This window comes from Leptinotarsa decemlineata, unplaced genomic scaffold (assembly GCF_025532065.1).
Source record: "Leptinotarsa decemlineata unplaced genomic scaffold, Ldec_3_MD MMD2_tig00001365_RagTag_RagTag, whole genome shotgun sequence".
NCBI lineage: Eukaryota > Metazoa > Arthropoda > Insecta > Coleoptera > Chrysomelidae > Leptinotarsa > Leptinotarsa decemlineata.
The window spans coordinates 431,229-453,035 of NW_027412561.1; the positions used below are offsets into that span (position 1 = coordinate 431,229).

Below are 21,807 nucleotides of genomic sequence, written 5' to 3' on the forward strand. Positions count from 1 at the left end.
GAAAATGGACATCGTCTCCGAGGAGAGGTGTTGTCCAGGACCAGGAGCATGACCAGGCCAATCTCCGTCAATTGCTCGACATGCGAGCTGAATTGACAACGCCAAGAACGGTCTCTACTAGAAAAACATCCACAGAGCGAACCCCAATTAGGGCTTCGCGAGATATTAAATATGAAAACGTGATCTCCTATGCTGAGATCGGCTCCGAAAACGAGCCAACAGCGTTTTTCATCAGAACCAGAAAAATCGGAACAATTTGAAATTTTTAACCGGCGGCGACAACCGGAGGGTTGTCTGCCTCTAGACTTGAGAGTTTTCCCCGAACGAAAGATTTTGAGTGAAAACATTGAGGCGGTGATACCTACTTATGTAGTAGAGTCACCAAGGGTATTGTTTCACAGGGTGTACAGCCATCCTGTGACAACAGTTATTAGCTAAATGTCGAAGCCATTGACAAACCCGACAAGAGAATCATGCTATCATGGACAGGACTTTCGAAACAAGGAAAGTTTCGAGAGGCGCGGTGAAGGACAGCGTTTCCAAAGCAAAGGAGGCTTTGGAGATGCTGGCAACAGGAAATCAAGCGACGAAGCACAGGTCGTCCGACGCCAGGCGTCGCGATGCCCTCAGGGGGGAACACTTAGTGATTCCTGGGAGGAGAAGGGGTCATCGCGCAAAGAAGCACCTCGTCCCCGGTTAGAGCCGGATACTGACGACCTAGCGAAAGCGCTAGGGGGTGGAGGAATGCCAGGGAGTCACCTTGAAGCCGAGAGTGACTTGTGAGTGGCCTCATGGCGGGGTCAGTACCTAAACGCATCCCGATTCTCAGAATACGAGCGAACCGAAGCATACCAACCTCTCGTTGCACCCAGGCAAGAGCTGAGTCCTGAAATCCCAAGGGCTCAGGTCTGGGAGGCCAGCCGGCCGTTGCGACGTAGGGTAAACGCGGTCGACGGGGGCGGAGTCGTAGGACACGCCCCCCCAACGGAACATTATTACTCCGCCGGAGGACATTATGTCAAATTGCAAATTGTAAATAGGTAAAATATTCAAATTCTTTGTTCTTTGCGTAACCGCCACATACTTGACCAACTGCGCTTTGCGAAATTAGTTATGACGCACCACTGTATACTCCACTCAATGCCCGTTACATTGCCGCCATGTTTTTTTTTTAACGCTGGCAGCCATGTTTTATTTCCTTAACACACACACACCTTGTATATTATTGTTTTCATATTATTTCAAGCACGCTCGAATCGTTATCTTTCGAACCGCGATAACGCTGCTCGATTCTCTGTTTCACATGAAGGTTTCATTTGTTTTCATCGATTTGAAATAGAACAGAGAATTTGGATATTTTACCTATTTACAATTTGAAATTTGACCTAACAATGAGGGACTACCTACATGCGATAATGCTCGTAACGTGAGAGTAGAGGCTTCTTCAGATGATCTTCAGATTGTTAAGCTTGGTGTTGTAACGGTTGTAAAATAGAAAAAAACATTGAGTTGTTACACAAGTATTTATTGAATACATTAAGCAAAATATAATTACGGAATAGTCATTTACTGACAAATAGATGTAATTTTTTTCAGGAGTTCTTTCAGCTGGTGCAAAAGTCCATCTGCAGGGCATGGAACACCAAATAAATTCCAATAGAATTTTTTTCCAGCATTGTATTTATAGTAGGTGTATTTTCTAAGAAATACATGTGTCCATCAATGTATCGAAAATCACCTGTGATATCTCCTGGAATTCCCGGAAATATATCGGAAATCCGTCCTCTGGTTGTTATTACACCGGGTGTTTCAAAAAATTCCACGTATGATTTATTGTCGTATAGTATGTAACCTTTTCTACTATTAGTTTGGAATATCATATTTATATCGGATGTCACTCGAATTGGCTAATTTTCTTTGATTTCTAGGCTAGGAAATACTGCTACAAACTCAAGCTCCATAAGAAAACGCATTGAATTTTGAGCCAGAAATGATGTTTATTATTATTAAATGGCGTTAAACTGTCATCTTTTTTTAAACGACGTATTTGAGACACCCTGTACACACTAAAGAATCACATGGTGAAACAATAGAGCCCCGTTAAATTGTCGTGTTTTTTCTTGAATGACGTAATTTGATACACTCTGTACATATTGAAGAATCGCACGTAAAAACGATAGAATCCCGTTGAACTGCCATATTTCTTAAATGTCGTATTTTGAGATACCCTGTACTAATTGAAGAATCACACGCTAAAACGATAGGGCTCCGTTAAATTGACATGTTTTTTCTTGAATGAGACACCCTGTATACATTGAAGAATTACACATGTTTTTTCTTGAATCACGTATTTTGAGACACCCTGTACACATTGACGTCATGCTTTTTTCCTTAAATGATGAGACATCCTGTAAACCTCGGTAGCAAACATTTTTTTTCTCTAACGCTGCACTAAATATCGCCCTGTTTTCCCTTACTACAGCATTCTGCTGTTATTATTACTGTGAAGAATGTTATGTTCCCTTCGTTCATAAGAAAAACCATCGGTGCGGCGGTGCTTGTTTTTCGTGTCAGGCTTCACCGGCTTGTCCTAAGGAAGTGTACAATTGATTTTTAGCAAGGATATTGAAATTTATTTTAAAGTTGGAACAAAAAAAGCACGGAGATTACTCATATTTTCATAGTTGACCATTGGACACCATTGACTGTACAAACTTCTGTAATGAAACTGAGACTCCCTGTTGATATTTTTACATATCTTCACTCCCTGTATGATGATCCGTGATGATCTGACTATTCTTAACGAAGATATGGTTTAATACTTTTCTGACTGCAATCTTTGTTTTTTTCGCTGCCGATGAATTTTGCATTTCTTTTCCTCTCATTTGATGTACTGTACGTCACAACCGAACCAAATATAATTGCAGTCTCCGAAATGCTGATATTCTATACAAATGGCTTTATAATGTATTACCAAAATGAATAAAATGCATGCTACAAACCTATGTTTTTCATTTTCATGTTCTCCAGTGAAAATTTTGACGTTCGAGTACTCGCAACCCTCTCTTGACATCGAGACGAATCCATTGATGTCACAATTATCAAAATCGGACGACCGGAAGTGAAAACCGGAAGTGACAATTTTATTGTAGATTTGGACTCTACACGATATGGCAATTCCGAATTCACCATTACTCTGCTTCTATCTCAATTTTTTATAAACCGGAAGTGTTTATTTTTCAATGAATCGTACAGATCTGAAACCTTGTTATTTCATATATATGACACATTCATCAATGATAAATGATGCCTAGCATGTTGAATCCCATGAAAAAATATTAGACCCTCCTAACCTTTCTTGTTGCGGACGCCATCTATGTTTTTTCTCCGTCATTTCCTGATGATGCCATCTAGGAAGAATCGTACAAATCCGAAACTTTGTTGATTCATATATTTGACACATTCGTCAAAGAAAAATAATGCTGTCTTTCTGGTATGTTAGACCTCACGGAAAAATATTAAACCCTCCTAACCTTATATGTTGCGTGCGTTATTTATGTTTTTTCTCCGTCATCTCCTGATGATGCCAACACGGATGAATCGTACAGATCTGAAACTTTGTTAATTCATCTATTTGATACGTTCATCAAACACAAATAATGCTATCTTTCTGTCATGTTGGATCCCACGAAAAAATATTAGACCCTCCTAACCTTTCATGTTGCGCGCGCCATCTATGTTTTTTCTCCGTCATCTCCTGATGATGTCAACCTGGATGTTTTTTTTTGCATGAATTCTGCATTTCATCTCCTTTCATATGGCGTGCTATGATGAATCGACTATTATTAACGAAGATATGACTTGGTGCCCTTCTGGCCGCCTTCTTTATTTTTTCATTGTCAATGAATTCTGCATTTATTCTTCTTTCATTTGACGAAGATATGGCTTAGTGTCCTTCTGATCGCAATCTTTGTTTTTTTTCTGTCGATGAATTCTGCATTTCTTATCCTTTTATTTGACGTGCTGTATGCAATGATTTGATTGTTATTAGCGAATATACAACTTAGTGCCCCTCTGACCGCAATCTTTGTTTTTTTCCTTGTTATATTTGACATATTCGGGTTGCACGCGCACCATCTATGTTTTTTCTCCGTCATCTCCTGATGTCAACTTATTTTTTCTTCAACACTGGACGCTATGTTTTTTTCTTTGAACGCTGCACACCCCGTTTATCACGATGGTAGCCATGTTTTTTTCTTTAATGCTGGACGCCATGTTTTTTTTTATTAAACGTTGCACACCCCATATATCACGATGACAACCATGATTCTGGAATAAAACACCCTGTACACTTTGAAGAATCGCAGGCTAAAACGATAGAGCCATCTGTCATGTTCCTTGAAAAGACAACACTGTACACACACACATTGGATGGAATCGCACGCGGAACGGCGAAAACGAACGAAAAACGATCGAAAACGCATGGAAAACAGCCGCACGCAAAAGGGTCACACGAAAAACGGCCGAAAACGCACGAAATACTGTCGTACGCAAAACGGTAACATGAAAAAAAACGAACGAAAAACTGTCGAAACTTATGCAAAACAACGTATTTTGAAATTTCCTTGTCAAATAACCCCATTACCCCACATGTTGAGTCCACAACGCGTATCTTCAACATAATAATAATGATGATTGAATTCTACGGAAATAAAAATAACTCTGTAAATACTCATCATTCGCACTTACTTTCAATATCATACGTTGGTGTAGACACTGAGGACAACGTCTACCACGCGAACGTCGTGTGTTCGATTCTCATAACTATAAACTTTTTTTAATTAGAATCAAGGGGGGCCGAGGGATGGAGTCTTGAGGGGACCAAGGGGCGGAGTTGAGGGGGGCCGAGGGGTGGGGTACTAAGCGGGTCCGAGGGGTGGAGTTAAGGGGTTCAACACTTGAATCGCTACGATACTCATTCCACCTTGCGTCGATGACGTCACACGTTTCTGCTCGATTCTCCGTCGTACGCGTGACCTTGAAATGGGCAAAAAATCTCCCAAATGAACCTTAGTGAATTCCCATGTAAATCTCCATAAGGAATTAGCTAGAAACAACATAGTACCTTCACTTGGGTATTCTCCATGTCTTATCGGATCTTCAAACACGTACTTTCAATCTTGGCAAAGATTGGTCCATGATCCTTTTCCAAGGTTTCTCTTCTTATTTCTTCAAATCGTTCTGTGGCATCCCGAATCAGAGTTGACCTCTTTCAACGGTGGTAATTGATTTGAAACCTTATCAGTGCCCGGCTGGCGCGTTCCTATATGCGTTTGGCTGTCTCTCCTGGGATTGGCGATTTCAGCAAAAAACTTTTGAGTATGATGTTATTGTCTCTAGCTCTGCACAAGAAGCTGAGGTGAGTTTCTTCTTTGGTAAGCTTGACCATAGTCTTCTCATATCCTGGGAATAAGTCGCTAGTTCCGGGTCCGTACTGGGTATTCAACGTTTGTTTGAAGGTGGTTACAATGTTTCGTGGAGTATTTCATCAGTTCGGACTTCCATTGTCTAATATAATATAAATTGATTTGAAATCCCTGAAAAAAAACAATTTTATTAAACAAAAAACTGAAATTATAAAGAAATAATATACAAGCTACAACCAAAAAATTGAAATATTAGTAAAAGCAGAAAATTGAAAATATTCCGTCTTCGGGTGATAACTGGACTTATTCCTTCGAGATCTGACTATTTATAGGTCATTCGAGTGCTTTCACCTATCCCCTTTTCCCTCTCTATGCTTCATTGGTTTTAGCGGGAGATGACCGTTTGGCGAGAGTTGGTCATTTTTCGCTTCATTAGAGGTTTCCATATGTTACGTATCTCTACGCTGGCTTCACTAAATGTTTTATTGTTGATTTTGTTGATTTTTTGAAGGGATGTCAAATCAATTTATATTATATTAGACAATGGAAGTCCGAACTGATGAAATCCCCATCAAGTTTATTCAAAATAACATCCACAACATGCTCATTGTACCAAACACTCAAATCCGTCTCCAAATCAATGATTTCATCACGAGTATTAAAATATTTTCTATCAATAATTTCCCCGTCATTCGGGATTTTAATGAGATCCCCCAATAGTGTCATGTTCACTTTGAGGGATTGCATCTCCTTCAAAAATTTGAAAATTCTACATTTGAAAAGAGAATATGCATCACTCAAAAATTTTCTTACTTTTTTGTGCGCTAAATTTATTATGACACCTGTTTCTAACTCTATTCTTAAGAATAGATTCACATTTTCCATTAAACTCTACTGCTTCGTTTCAAACCTGATCCAATATACTTATCATTTTTCATAACTTTTATTATGCATCTAATGTGTTTCAATTCCCCAATGTTACCTATTTCACCTAAGAATTCCACTTGTTTCATTTTTTCAACTCACATTTTCTAATATGTTTACTAATCAAATTTAACGAAGTTCGTGCAATGGAACTTGAATAATTTTGTTTGATTACGTCAAGCAATTTATCAATTTGCGATAAAGTTTTTGAAAACATCATTTTCAACTCACAAGATTTTTTTTGCGGCAAATGGATGCTTGCTGAACGCTCCAAATGGAAACTTTAAGTAGTCCGGTAGATGGGCTGAAGAAACTGCACAGGAACGACTTGTAAAAGCAACCTTGATGAAGTCACAAACGCAGATGATGCTCGAAAGGAAAGTTCGAACAAAAATATTTCTCTTGCACCGAGGAGTGAAAGTATATGGAAATGAAAAAGGAAAAAAATATTTCGAACGATTTTTTCACTTCATACCAAAAAAAATCAACAATACTAACCTCAATTTTCTACAATTTCGAACGATGTAGCCGGGTTGGCTTTGCCCACGTCTATTACACCTTTGAAAACAAGAGGTATTTTCCCCCTTGGAAATGTGAAATGAATGGCTCATATGTTGCGGTAACCCTCCTCGGTAAAAAACACGATATTTTTCTTCAATTCTTTGAGTACTGTCTTCCCACATTTAGTGGATACCATTTTGGCTGAGGACATTTGATGTGGCACTCCTAACTGAAGATGTTACAATTTCATAATGGGTTTTTCCTCTAGAACGGAGATAACGTTAATTGTATTAAAATCCATCTATAACAAATAAGATGATTTTTTTTGACACAACCACTGAAGTGCACAATTTTGAGCAAAAATTTGAGAAACTTCTTGGAAAACGGAAAATTTCCTATTTCGAATTGATAAATGTAATTCATTGTCTACACAAACAACGAAAGCGTAAAACTTTGAACAAAAATTTTGAAAACTACTCAATTGAAATCGGTTCACTGAGTTTCGACAATAAAAAGCATGATTATACAAAGATTTTGAAAATAAATATTGTACTTACATCTGATTATTGACGATGATGCACACATACAAACTAAACAAGACAATCTTTGCTGCTGCTAAGTTAATCGAAAACTGAAGCTTATTGTTCGTCCTGACTTGTTTTATTACTCTGGCGTGATGACAAAACAACATTCGAGAATTTTTGATATGGAATAAATAACCGTTGTCATGCAGATAACAGAAAAAAAACCCCCTTTATCATATTTTCTCCTCGATTCACTGCCATCGTATATTTCCTGTTTCAGCTTATCGCAAGTTTTCTGTTTTCGGCTTTATCAATAAAGAGATCAATTATGCATAACTGTTTTATATATTTTCTTCGACTTGAAATAATACAAAAATTCGTGAATATTCAACTATTTACTATTTGAACCAAACTATCCATTTCTTATTAAATTCCATAATTATTAGTATCGTAGATACTATAATGAGAATTCTATTATAAAGGTCAAATTCCATTTGTGACTTCTTTAGCCTCGCATGGTCTGGAACAAATTCAACTTTTTTCGTGTCTACTTCTCGAAGACCTTGGGTATATCAGCCTCAGTTTATATTTGAAGGGGGTATTTTTTGGATCTTCACTTACAAACACTGCCAACTAATTGTCATTGACAAATGTGGAACTCATTAATTTCCATTGTGTTCTATTGTATTCATGACCGAAATTATTGGTCTTTACACATATTGCCATGTATTTCTCACCCTTTGGTACGTTTACATAAAAAAACGTTATTTATCATTGCAGTTGAAACAAGGCCGTAGCCTGAAAACAATTTCGGGGGGGAGGGGGTTGGTTTGGTGGAACTGTAGAAAAACATGAAATATAAAAATAACGAAAGGAAAGAAAATTGTCTTTCATGATCATATATATTTATTAGAAAATCATTACAGAAATATTAACATCTTCTTACAAATTCAAATTTAGTTATCTAGCTTTCTTTGCAGCAAACAAATCAATTACCTTCTCGGTGTCGATGTCAATTCTACGGTAGATTGACATTAACGCCAAACCGTTTAGTCATTCCTGGCTTGTGGAGTTTTGAGGCGTTTCAGAGAAGAGAAAGTCCTTTCAAGGGTACATGTGGAAACAGGTAGTGTCGCCAAGATCTTTGAAAGTTTGTACGCTCAGTGCCGTAAGGTTTTTCCATTGTGTTTCGGGGAAGTTTTTTCAATATTCTCTTTCAAACACTGGTGTCGCTTTGCAAAGGACTTGATATAATTTCTAACGGATTTTATAATTCCAATAGTATTTGTATCTGTAGAGTGGGGAGGGTGAGTGTAGGCCCACAGCACTTAGGCCACATGTGAACCATTGTACATCCTCTCAAGGAGTTGTTCTCCTAGGTCATCGTCAATCCTGTCCTTTCCAGGAAGGTGGACAGGTCACTAGGAGGCATCTCCTTTATATCGGCAGGTGTAGGCCAAGACTCGCTGAACACACAGTCTTTTATTGATGATAACACTCGCATAGGACATGCCTGACAGTTTCATCTTCCTGTTCACATATGCTGCATAGGGGGTGTGTCACTAGCCCTATATTATGGAGGTATTTTCTTAGTTGACAGTGGCCAGTCAGAACTCCTACTGTTAAGCGTAGATTTTTCCTGGTCATCGCTAGATATTTCTTCGGCGCCAGCTTGCTTGGGACGCCCAGGGTGATCCTAGCAAGATTGCAACCTTTGATTTCATCCCATCTTTTTAGGGATTGAGCATGGGTATAACATTTGGCTAGTTCCGCAATTGTCGAAGTCATCAGGCCGTAGGTGCCACTGGGTCCTAACATTCTTAGTGCAGCCGCTTCCTTGTCGGCAATGCGATTACCTTTACGCCTGTCGTGCCCTTTAATCTACCCCATGATAATGCTATTATCTACCGAGGCTTTGGCTAAATCTTGGTAGCACTCTAGTACTAGTCCTGAGGTAACACGTCTGTTCTAGGCTAGGCGTGTCTGCTATCAGTGCAGATTGTTATTTTTTTGCCAAAAATTCTTTTCCTGGTTATTTCTTTTGTGGCAATTGAAATACCAGCCAGTTATGTTTGAACCACGCTTGTATTTTTTCTCATTCCCCAATCGATCCTTAGGCTTAGTGATCTGGAGTACATTCCATATCCTGAGCCTTCTTTGGTTTTTGAGCAATCTGTATATATGCGTATTGCATTTGTAGCATCTGAATCTATGCTCTGTTTTATTTGTATTTTGTGAGGTTCATTAAACACAAACCTGGGTAAAATTGCATCACTGGTTGCCTGCAGCAGAGAATGCGCAGTAAGCGCTTCTCGCCATAGGCTCAGCCTCAACTGACCCATTCCTACTTCAAGGTGTACACCAACCGTGTGCAATCGTAACATGGCTATTAACGCAACCTCCTATACGTACAGGTTCAGAGGAGACAGACCAGTAATTAATTCCATTGCCGCGGTTGGTCTTATTCTCATGGCTCCTGTGATGTTCAAACAAGTCAATCGTTACATTTTATATAATTTTTGGATGGCCATTGGATGGCCGTTTGGATGGCCCCCTTGATCCCCCCTGGCTACGGCCTTGGAAATCACGAAATTCATTTTAAGCATTATTAGTGGCATTTAAATTCTTCGCAATGGATATCTCGCTTGGGGTACTTTTCGATCGACCACTCTACTCTTCAACTTTCCGGATGTATCCGTCAAATGACATTTCAATACTGACTATTTCATCTGCTCAATGATCTTAACATACTTTCAAACAATAATATTACCCACTCGCCTAATGTCGCGGGTTTTCTTTGACATCTTCCACCTCCTCATCTAATATTTGATAACGCTGCACGCTCTAAAGGCATCATTCCAAATGAAGCCCATTCAACTGCAGTCTCCATAATGTTGATATTTTGTATAAAATGCATGCTTCATACCTATGTTTTTCATTTTCATATTCTCCAGTAAACATTGTGAGGCTAGATTACCCACATCTCACTCCTTTCTTCACTAATAAAAAAGTTAGCCTCCTATGTCTGTTACACTTTTGAAAATGCTTTAATATGTTTCTTGGCATCGAGACAATCCATTGATATCGAAATTATCGAAATCGGAAGACCGGAAGTGATAACCGGAAGTGATAACCGGAAATGGTTATTTTATTGTAGATTCGGACTCTATCTGTATTTTTATAAACAGAAAGTGTTTTTCTTTCGATGAAATATTTTTTCTTTTACACTGTATATGTATATTAAGATGGCAGTCACGTTATTTTTCTTTAACGCTGGCAACCCTCTTTTTCTCTTCAACGCCACACCCTGTACACCCCCATGGCAACTTTTCTTCAATGCTGCAAACACACCCTGTACACCTCCATAGCAGCCATGTTTTTTTCTATAACACTGCACACAACATGTATACCGCGACGGCAGCCATGTTCGTTTTTTTAACGCTGGCAGTCATGTTTTTTTCTTCAAAGCTACACACCCTGTATATTCGATTGATATGTTTTGAAACGACACCCTGTACACCTAATATTATTGCTCTCATAAGCACACTCGAATTGTTATGCCTTACACAGCGATAACGGCACCGCTAACAATGATAGCCACTTCAGCCCCAGTTCTCTTATTATTCATCTACTCGCGTACATAAAACATATTGCGTTTGATTGTTCAATATTATAGAATTACCTAGTGGATAAAGTCGTCGATAATAAAAGTCGTATGGAACCAGAACAGAAATAATAACATCGATTTCGAACCTATTGCCCATATTTTTTGATATTTCTGATTCCAGTAAGATGGTTCTACTTATGATGCACTGTTTGGAACATTTGGTGTAGTAGATTAAAGTTTTAATCTTCCTCTTTGAAGATGATCACCTGGTGATCGAAACACGTGTCGAGGTGTTAAATATAACGATTTGATGTTGGAAAAAAACTCCAGTAATATTCAAGATGGTTCTAATTAATCCCAAATACTGAGAGTAATATAATATTATAATTGCATAAGAGTAGAGCGCAAACTCTATTGATTTCAAACAAATTGCAATCCTCAAATATGCAATAATATAGTGAATGTCATGAGGTAGATTAATCAAACATGTGGCTGAAATATTAGTTTAGGTTAGGTCCAAAGTGAATGGGTTATTCGACCCGCCACCGTAATGTTACCTGAATTATCAATACCCCATCTGAGATTGATAGATCAGGTGAAATTTTTGTTATTTCAGGTATATTTCAGATAAACTCATATTTTCAAAAATCTGTTAGGACGCCTCTACTTCTATATAGTCTTTATCCTAAAGAAAAAAGTATGAAGATGTCTTCCTTTCATGTATTCAAGATATCAGCAAGGTGTTTGTACACAAACCTCTATAACTGTGCAAGAATATACGATTTCAGATCTTCATTCTTGTCATGACATATTGTACACGATTCTTTCACTGTTTTCGACATCCAGTTTGTTTTATTATTTTCTTGTTCCTGTTCACATTTGAAAACGTTTGTTAACATCGATTTGTTAACATTTTAATTTAGGCAAATTTACAAATTTCTCCATGATTTCAGGGCTGATTGACTAACTCCATTTTGTCTCCAGTGGTCGATAAGGTGGTAAAAACTTGTTATGTACGGTGTGTGAAAATTCGATGCACATGGGAACACCCCCTCATTCTTCTTGCCCATACCCTACATGTGATAGAGACGGATATTAGGGTTGCCTACAAAGCTTGGAGCATGTAGTTGTGAGGACAAATCTATAATCTATATCGATATCTAGATCGTGATTTCTGATGCACTGAACAATTTCTTTTTGTACTTCGTATTTTACATATTATATACATAGAGTTGTGACCAAATGAAAATATCAATTTATTATTATGAATGAACATGATTCAGATGTTCATTATACGATTATTAATTGGAAAAATTTATGACTGAATTTATTGCGAAAATAATGGTAACTCACCGGACTATAATTTAATGGAGCTCTGCTGACAGCAATAGCCGGAAAGCTACTGGGCTGAGGACTGGCAGCTTGGACGTATCCCACGCTATCTCCGGCGCTGCTGTTGTACATATCGATAGTGGGACCCGGCGAATTGGCGGCCGGGAACCCGCCCCTGGTGTTGGTGGCATGGGGTGAAGTCGGCGGGCCGAATCCCTGAGCTGCCGCTGCTGCTGCAGCCTGGTAGTTGTTCATCACTGCAAAGGAAACGGAGAAGTGGTGTGGTTGGGGTGCAGATGTACTCTGATGGTCGGCTCCTGAAGGCTGCTGCTGCGTCCAACTGGCACCGGATGACCCTACGGGACACAAATACACTCTCCTGGAGCCGACCGAAGCCGTTTTCTCTTTTCCAAAATGTTCAATATTTTTCAATCAGCTCATAGACTACCAATACATCTACTGCCACAAATGAAAAAAATCGTGGGGTATTTATAAATGAGGTATATTTTTTTTAGATAATACTAGTTTTCGGAAAAAATCTTTTGGAATTTCACTTCTCCATAATAATAGAGAAGTGGAAAACTTTCATAATTCAAAGTTCATATATTTGAAAGTATTTGTTTTGGGATATATTTTTTATTTCACTTCAAATTTGAATGAAAATGTGCGTGTACACAACTTCATAAAGAGTTTTATTGATTAATTCGGTTTTTTTTTTTCGAAAGTTTCACAATTTTTTATAACCATGGAGAAGAATATGGTTGAAAGATTTTTTTTCAATGAAAATCATCCCCCATCAAATATGTCACAACAGCATAATTCTTGAGGAATACTTGAAGCAGAGTCGTGTATTATATCTTTAGTCCTCTGAAATTACGACATTTTTTCATGTTTCGTAATATGATTAATGAAAGAAAGAAAGAGACAGATCTGAGGTACATATGTTTCGTTATCTTCTTGTAACATTTATTTTATTCAAAATGTAAATTTTGAATTACTCAATAACAGAGTTGAAAATACTACTTTGTCCAAAAGTACATAAAAAAAATATCAATTAGATGAAATATTTCAAAGGATGTAGGTCTATTTGGTCACGGTGAACTTTCATTAGTTATATTGAAAATGTTTCAATAAGAAGTGAATGGAGCCCATATTAGATTTCGCGGTCTGAAAATTTCAATAAAAAACAAAATGTCAGTTGCAAACCCAAGCTTCGACATCTACCTTCGGAAGAGATTCGTCCTCTTTCTTCCACTGCATATTTCTCTGCAAGGCAGCTAGATTCAATCAGAGCCTTCAGACAAAGCATTTAAGATCTAATACCAAACAGTGCTGTTTCGACCCGCCAAGGTATCATCAACGGTGCTAGGCTGAACCACAAATGAAGTGTTGGACTCAACCCAAAGTGGATAGAGGGAATTATATCTCCTTTTACGCCTTGATGACTCTCATTTACTATGAATATTAGTGAATTGAGTCTTCTATCGATCCCTTAGATGTAATTCTGGTGGGGGGAGATATCATTGCCTAAGAATTTTAAGAATAGTTGAGTCCACCTAAGCATTCGTTTTTCAGCTTAGTTCCAATAATGAAACCTTGATGGGTCGAAACACCTATGTCGAAACACCTATGATGTTGAATCATGAATGCTTTGCTTTGGGCTATGGTTTCATCCAGTTGCCTTGTAGTGCAATAAAAGGACAGATCTTGTTCGGCGCTCGATATCAAAGATGGCGAGGTCGCTCTTGAATAGGTGGATGGAAGTTTTCACTGGGTCGACAATTACAATAATTTTTGGTGAAACGGATTTTCCAACATAATATTTTGCAAGTTCTGAATATAAGTCTCATTTATTTGCCTATATTGCAACAAATCATAACTTTAATTTCAATTTATAATTTCTTTCAAATTTTCGATTTGGTGCTACTGCTAAAATATTTTATTTTGAATCAAGGTTTTCATTAAGTTTTCTATCCTAATAGAATCAAGAAGATATCAATTTCCTTAATGTCAATAGCATTGTCTTATCTAGATGTCAAAACATTTCATCACGAAAATATTGATGTATCAGTTTGTTTCATGAAAACTTTGCTACATCTTATACTTTCATAAGTGGATACTTATAAGAAAATGTAACTTTAAAGAACAATTCGAATGATTGAAATGTAAGACATCACTCATTTCGCTTTTTCCAACACTGCCTAATATTTTACAAAGGTATTCGACTCATATTTACTACATTTCAAATTCAACATAACAAATACAGTATGCAAGATAGGACCTATTTGATAAACTTCCGTTGGCATGAATAATAATGATTCTTTCATTATCCGCACGATATGATAGAACAACTTGATATCTCAGATGTTGATGTTGCATAGCAAATCAATAATCATGCATAAACAATACATATTACTGGAGTTTTTTCACAACACCAAATCGTTATTTTTAACACCTCGACACGTGTTTAGATCACCAAGTGATCATCTTCAAGAGGAACATAAAACTGGAAACTTCGCGAAACTAAAGCTATTTATGCTATACAGATATATCATACAGGTAAACCATACAGGTATACCACCCTAAATTAATTTTACAATTAGCCTTATCTATTATTTTACACTATGTCCTTATGTAATGTTTAAATGTTACAGATATATATAAAACGATTTTCAGCTATATGAAAATTAATTTCACAATATTGCCTATCTAAATATATTTACAATGTGTCCTTACTCCAGTAATCAGTAAACCCAACAATATTATTTCATCAAGCTAAATAGTATGCTATTTGGTATTGGTCGGTCATCGTTATTCATAATATTATTATGTTTACCTATTTCTACTCTCTCATCGGCATCTAGTTGCTTGTTGTTGTTAACTTGTCTAACTAATCTCAATGAACTGAAGTCTATGGAATGGTTTTGTTGCAAAATATGATGGGCGACTGCTGATTTTTGAGGTCTTTCATATTTTAAGTGTGTTATGTGTTCCTTATATCTCACTTTAATAGATCTTTTTGTCTGTCCATAATATTTTGCATCGCATCTATACATTCAGTTTCGTAAATTCCAGACTTTTCCGAATTCTCGACTTTGTCTTTTGGACTCTCCAAAAGGCTCTTCAGTGTATGACTTGTTTAAAAACCACCTTCATACCTTCATTTATCTTGATAAATATCAAGAAAATACATCTCAGTTCCATACCACCAATATACGAAGAACTTTGGAAAGATTTTCAAGGAACAAGATAAATACATCATAATGATAATTATCAAGATAAATACATCTCAGTTCCATACCACCAATATACGAAGAACTTTGGAAATATTTTCAAGGAACTAGGTATGAAGGTGGTTTTTGAACAAGTCATACACTACAGAGCCTTTTGGGAAGTCCAAAAGACAAAGTCGAGGATGCGGAAAAGTCCGGAATTTACGAAATTGAATGTAAGGACTACGATGCAAAATATTATAAACAGACAAAAAGATCTATTAAAGTGAGATATAAGGAACACATAGCACACTTATAATATGGAAGACCTGAAAAATCAGCAGTCGCCCATCATATTTTGCAACAAAACCATTCCATAGACTTCACAGTTCATTAAGATTAGTTAGACAAGTTAACAACAACAGGCAACTAGATGCCGATAAGAGTGTAGAAATAGGTAAACATAATAATATTAGGAATAACGATGACCGACCAATACCAAATAGCATACTATATAGCTTGTTGAAATAATATTGTTGTATTTACTGATTACTACATAAGGACACATTCTAAATATATTAAGTTAGGCAATATTGTGAAATTAATTTTTATATAGCTGAAAATTGTTTTATATATAGCTATAACATTTAAACATTACATAAGGACATATTGTAAAATAATAGATAAGGCTAATTGTGAAATTAATTTAGGGTGGTATACCTGTATGGGTGGTACACCTGTATGGTTTACCTGTATGATATATCTGTATAGCATAAATAGCTTTAGTTTCGCGAAGTTTCCAGTTTCATCTTCCTCTTAAAGATGATCACTTGGTGATCGAAACACGTGTCGAGGTGTTATGTACATATGATGTACTGGTGTTATGTACATAAACAATACAGTTTTCAAGCAAATCAGTCTAGTTCATAAGTACCATTTCTTTTGATTCCTCATTGATAGATTCAAAGGTATAAACAACTTAGTTTACTGGAAAAAGAGATTTGTTTATTGTGAATATTTCAAAAATCTTTTCAGATCCAAAATTTTTAAGAAGATACTGAAATAGCAGAAAATTCACTAAACAATGTCCTCTTCCCAAAATTGTAATGCCAATATTTATAGTTTTAATGATCGCTACAACATTTTTTTCAACCCATTGAATGTGAGTATTAGGAAACTGAACCATAATTAGCTGACAATATTTTGTTCCAAGTTGAAGGTATATATAAAAAACTTGATAATTCATAAATTCAAAGACTGGATTTTTTCTTCCTTAAGCAAAGATCTATTTTTGAAAAGTTGAATAATTCATTTTCCATTCGTTCATGAATTATCAAAGATTTTGAATAAAAAAAAACCATTGAATACGTTTTTTTTCAAATATTTGGATTGATTTGTTTTCTAATGATATATGATTTTTCAAAACTTTTTATTCTCATCATTTCAATCATTTTTATAAACGAATGTATCTGAAAATATGATAGTCAAATATTTTTTTCAAGTTGAAAGTGTATATAGAAACCTTGATTATTATTAAATTTGAAGACTGGATTTTTTTTCTTTAAAAAATATCCATTCTGGATTCATTTTGAAAAATTCATTTTCCATTAATTTATGAATTATCGAATTATTTGGATACAATCATTTTCTAATATTTCCATTGATATGTTTTCTCAATGATAAAGGCTACATTGATATGATTTTTTTAAACTTTTTATTACCATCGTTTCAATCATTTTTATAAACGAATGTATCGGAAACTATGATAGTCAAATATTTACTCGAAAAAATGCTTTTGAAAAATTTCAATGCCTAAAAGTGCATTTCAATCAAATATTCATATTTGCAAGTGGTTATTTTCATTTATATTTTAAAAAAGAAGTATGAAAATTCCTTCGTTAACAGGTAATTGTTCATCAAACAAACAAATGAAAAATTTCAAATAATAAGATCTTTTTTCGGAATATAATGGTTATTGATTATTATCGATTCACTATCAAAAATTAATAGTTGATTGATCAATGATTTCTTATGTAATGAAAAATTTTGAAAAATGTGTTTTTCCAAATTAATAATTGATTGAAAGATTATCCGATGTTTCTGGGTGTAATAGCCGTGGTCTGGAGGTTTTCATTAGAAGGATCCTGGAAAAACATGGAGTTAGAGCAATTTTCAAGTCCACCAGAACGAAAGATTATAGTCTCAGGTCAACTAAAGACTCCAGAAATACATTTAAGCCGCCAGAAATCCTATAAGTAAACCAGGAGGAACGATGAAAAGAAACGTTATAATGCAATTGACTAGCATAAAAAGTTGCCGCTATGGCAACAGATAAAATCGGCAGTGGCAGAACACGCTCTCTCAGAGGGCAGACATGACATTGCCTTCGAATGCACGCAAGTTTTTGATAAAACCAGCTGGTACTATCCGAGGCTATTCAGAGAGGCTATAGAAATACTTGAACATAAGAATAATTTCAACTGTAAGGAAGAGAGTTTGAACATCAAGAAGACATGCATACCGGCAATTCATAACATACAGACTCTTTCAATAATCGAAAAAGGGTCTTAGGTACAAGAACCGTCCGACATCTAGTCCCATTAAAAGTTCAAACGCACCAGGACCATTTTCAGTTCGTGCATCGCCGCAAGGTAGATCACTTCTACCGTTGTCTGTATCACAAATCCGATCGCCAGCGAATGTGATTTTTGATGATGGACCTTAATATCAACCTCAAAATGAGTGGCGCATAAGCTCAAGGAGGAGGTGTCAGAAGAACAACAACTGACTGAAAGTATATCTAACAACTGGCGAGATCTCAACAAAATCGTGTCTGTCTCCCTTTCTCGGCTGGGTCGTGAGGGCGCGTCTTGTTCGGGGTTTCTTTTTTTCTCCCCTCTTCAATTCTTTGGAGTGTTACAGTAAATATTGTAAATAGTAACGTTGTAAATAAAGGTTTTTGATTTTTTTATTTCGACTTCGACCGTTGTCGCATCGCTTTTGATTATATCTGCCGCAGTAGCAGAAGAAACGTCAGGTATAAAAACCTTCAGACGACGACTAATAAACCCGGAAACATCAAATGATATTTTTGACATCAGCCGTAAAAGCCATGATCAACTATAAGATTATTAGATCCCCAACAAATTCAAACATATCAGCGTACCTTTTATCAGTAGGAAAACAGACTAATCTAAATATTTGAAAAAAAAATTAATTCTTATGAGATGAGTTCAAGAAAGTTATAAACATCATCAAGTTATGGACAGTTGCTTTGAAAGTTTTTGTCAGCTCATTACTGTTCATTCAACTTTCCACCAAGTAACTCATTTTTTATTCCTTAGTATTCACACTTAATTAGTTGAAATATTTCTTTTTGTTAAAACGACAGAATTGAGTCGTGAGCCTTGAGCGCGAGCCTTAAGTAGCCCTCCTTTTTCATATGCTCAAGTGAAACTATAAATATTGGCGCTACAGTTTTGGTACGTGAATATTTTTTAAAACATCTTTATCCAATTTTAAAAATCTGTAATAGTTCTTGAGATATTTGCAAAAAATCAACAATTCTTTTTATGTCTCACTATTGTTCATAACTTTCGAACTATTTGTTAGCGCAATTTGCCTCAAATTGTAAATTACTATTTGTGAAATTTCGAATCGAATGACATTTCCATCATAATTATTGGTGAAGGCTAACTGAAATTTTATGATGGTACTTGTGAAATATACTAAATTATGAAACAGGATAAAAAATTGTAAAAATGTGGAGGTTCTAACTATATAGGAGTATGATGAAACGATGATTACCTGACAATGCTTGAGTCAAGAGCGGAGTGTTATTATTCGGAGTGAGCTGTCCATTGGTTAGATCCACTGAAAACAGAGACAAACTCGATATTACAACAGAAAAGTCGAAACACGTGGAAGTGTGTATTATGATATCAAATAAATTTTATGCATCCATATGGATTTGACATGAACTCATTTTTTGAGAAGCAATAGATTTGGATATCAAGAAATTTTGTTCCGAATAGAATTTGGAACGAAAATTGGACAACTTGAAAACTGCATTTTTTAGGAAAAATTAAAAAGTTTTAAGATTATATCTGAACAAGTGTACAATGATGAGCTAAGAATATCACATTCTCAATAATTTATATATTCATGTCATATCCACAAGTAATTTTACATCCAATCTATTTCGAGAGAAAATGAGGTATATGACGATATCAATATTTTTTTTATGTTTTACACAAATTTGGGTTATTACAAGTTGACTACATGAGGATTTGTTTGTGGAAACACGATGTAACTGTTTTCAGTTACATATGCCTATGTTTTCATAGGCATACAAAAAAGAGGAGGACTCCTATAGAGAGCCACGATGATATTCCAAGTATTTGTACCTATTGAATACGAATCTGAATATGCTGAGATGTGAATTGGCCTAAATGAGAAAGAAGTCTGAATAAATGAACTTTGAACGTTCAAGCCAGTCTCGGAAATACCTTCACAGAACGTTGAATAGACTGACGCCTATCAGAAAACAGCCCTGGGTAATACCACGAAGGGAGTTGGATTATATCCGACAGGCGTCAGTGCAGGAATCTTCACAGAAAATTTCCTGCATATTCAATTGGCAATACAACTGAGAGAGTCGACCTTCAATTTTGAAACGGGCACACTTGCAGACCGGTTTCGGCTCATTAGCCACTCGTCAGTGCAAGATAGTTGCCATCATCGACCTAAAATCAATGATATTCCATAATTGAAAATCTGAATTCTTTCAGAGTATTTCATTCCTCTTCCTAAGTTGGAGCGAACAACAAAATGCCACTCCATCTAGTGGACGAGGTACTAACCAACTGCATTTGCGAAATTTGCCCGATTCCTGCAGGAATATTCACAGAAAATTTCCTGCGAAGATTCCTGCACTGACGACGCCTGTCGGATATAATCCAACGCCCTTCATGGTATTAGCCAGGGGAGAAGTTGTTTTCTGACAGGCGTCAGTCCATTCAACCTACTGTGTAAGTATTTCCGAGACTGACTTGAACGTTCAAAGTTCATTTCTTTAGATTTGTTGATTATATTATTTATTCACTCTCAAATGATTCAAATTAAAAAAAATATAAGGAACTGAAACTGTATACAAACGATAACCAATTCGAGCGCGGTAATATTTCATTGAATCAGTATGAATTACGTAGCACCTAGTTGAAAACTGGATGAACCTATAATATCACAGTAGGTAAATAACGTTTCAGAAAGGTTAGGTAGGGTTCTGAAATATGGTATAATACGGCTGTTCAGTGAAAAGTGTATTGTGTTTCAGGTTTCATTCATACGTCTAGAAAAACACTTTTCCCAAATTCTTACACAGCCTTCTATAATTATGTATACCTATAATACATACGTGGATGATTTCTTCAATACAAATCAGCATGACATTTCTTGGAAAAGTTCTATTCAATGTTTAGAAGGTGATTCATAAACGGATCTACAATGGACTGTTTAGACTAAGGCCTTTAACACTGTCCATACTTCTCACGCCACACTTTGGTATTTCTACATTTACGAAAGTATACGATAGTTTAGTGTCGTGTACCGATCTCAACAATTACAAGTAATTTTTATCTATTCTATTACCGACTTCCAAGAAAGCTTATTGCGTGACATGACAATTTTCTTGTCTACGAAATGAGGCCAAGTCAAAGGTTCGTAGTTAGTATAAAATACTATAAATTAGTTTATCAAACTCTTGCTGAGGAGAGTACTAGAGTTTAATTGTGTGGATATAGAGTAATCGTTGAATAACTTCAACGGCAGAGATTTAAATTGTTCTTTTCAATATCAAAATGATCACTTGGTGATGATATTTTAGCCCATATATAAATTTTACCAAAAATTCAATATTCTTCAAATGAGCGCATTTCTTATTTGGTCGTGTCGAAGTTCACCTTTTTTTAAACAGGGGTGATTTTCATCAGTTTATGCTGAATTTACATGAAAATAGTATGTGATGAAACTATACCGCAAGAGGATTCGCATTCATTACGTCAAAATACCTTTCTATTTTGTATGCCTGTGAATTCAATAAAACCGGTTCTGGTAATATGATAGTAGTTCACGTGGAAATATTGGAAAAAAATTCGCCACTCATGAAGTAACTTCATAATATTTCCCTTACAAAACTTTGATGAGTATACAAAAAAATTTGGCCTGTGGATAAGGGACTAGTATTCAGAAAGGAGAACAAATTTTAAAAGGCCACTCATCAA

The 21,807-nt window shown here is 36.1% G+C and overlaps 1 protein-coding gene across 1 annotated transcript in view; it reads right to left on the reverse strand.

Moving 5' to 3' along the window:
* Positions 1-19,399, reverse strand: part of LOC141482479 (RNA-binding protein Musashi homolog Rbp6-like) — a 69,071-nt gene extending 49,672 nt beyond the window's left edge. The window contains exons 1-2 of the mRNA XM_074175812.1: positions 19,334-19,399; positions 12,336-12,670 (exon numbers count right to left, since the gene is read on the reverse strand). Coding sequence (XP_074031913.1) covers positions 12,336-12,569 — 234 coding nt within the window. The 5' untranslated portion in view covers positions 12,570-12,670; positions 19,334-19,399. The remainder of the gene's footprint in view (positions 1-12,335; positions 12,671-19,333) is intronic.
* Between the last annotated feature and the right edge of the window lie 2,408 nt (positions 19,400-21,807).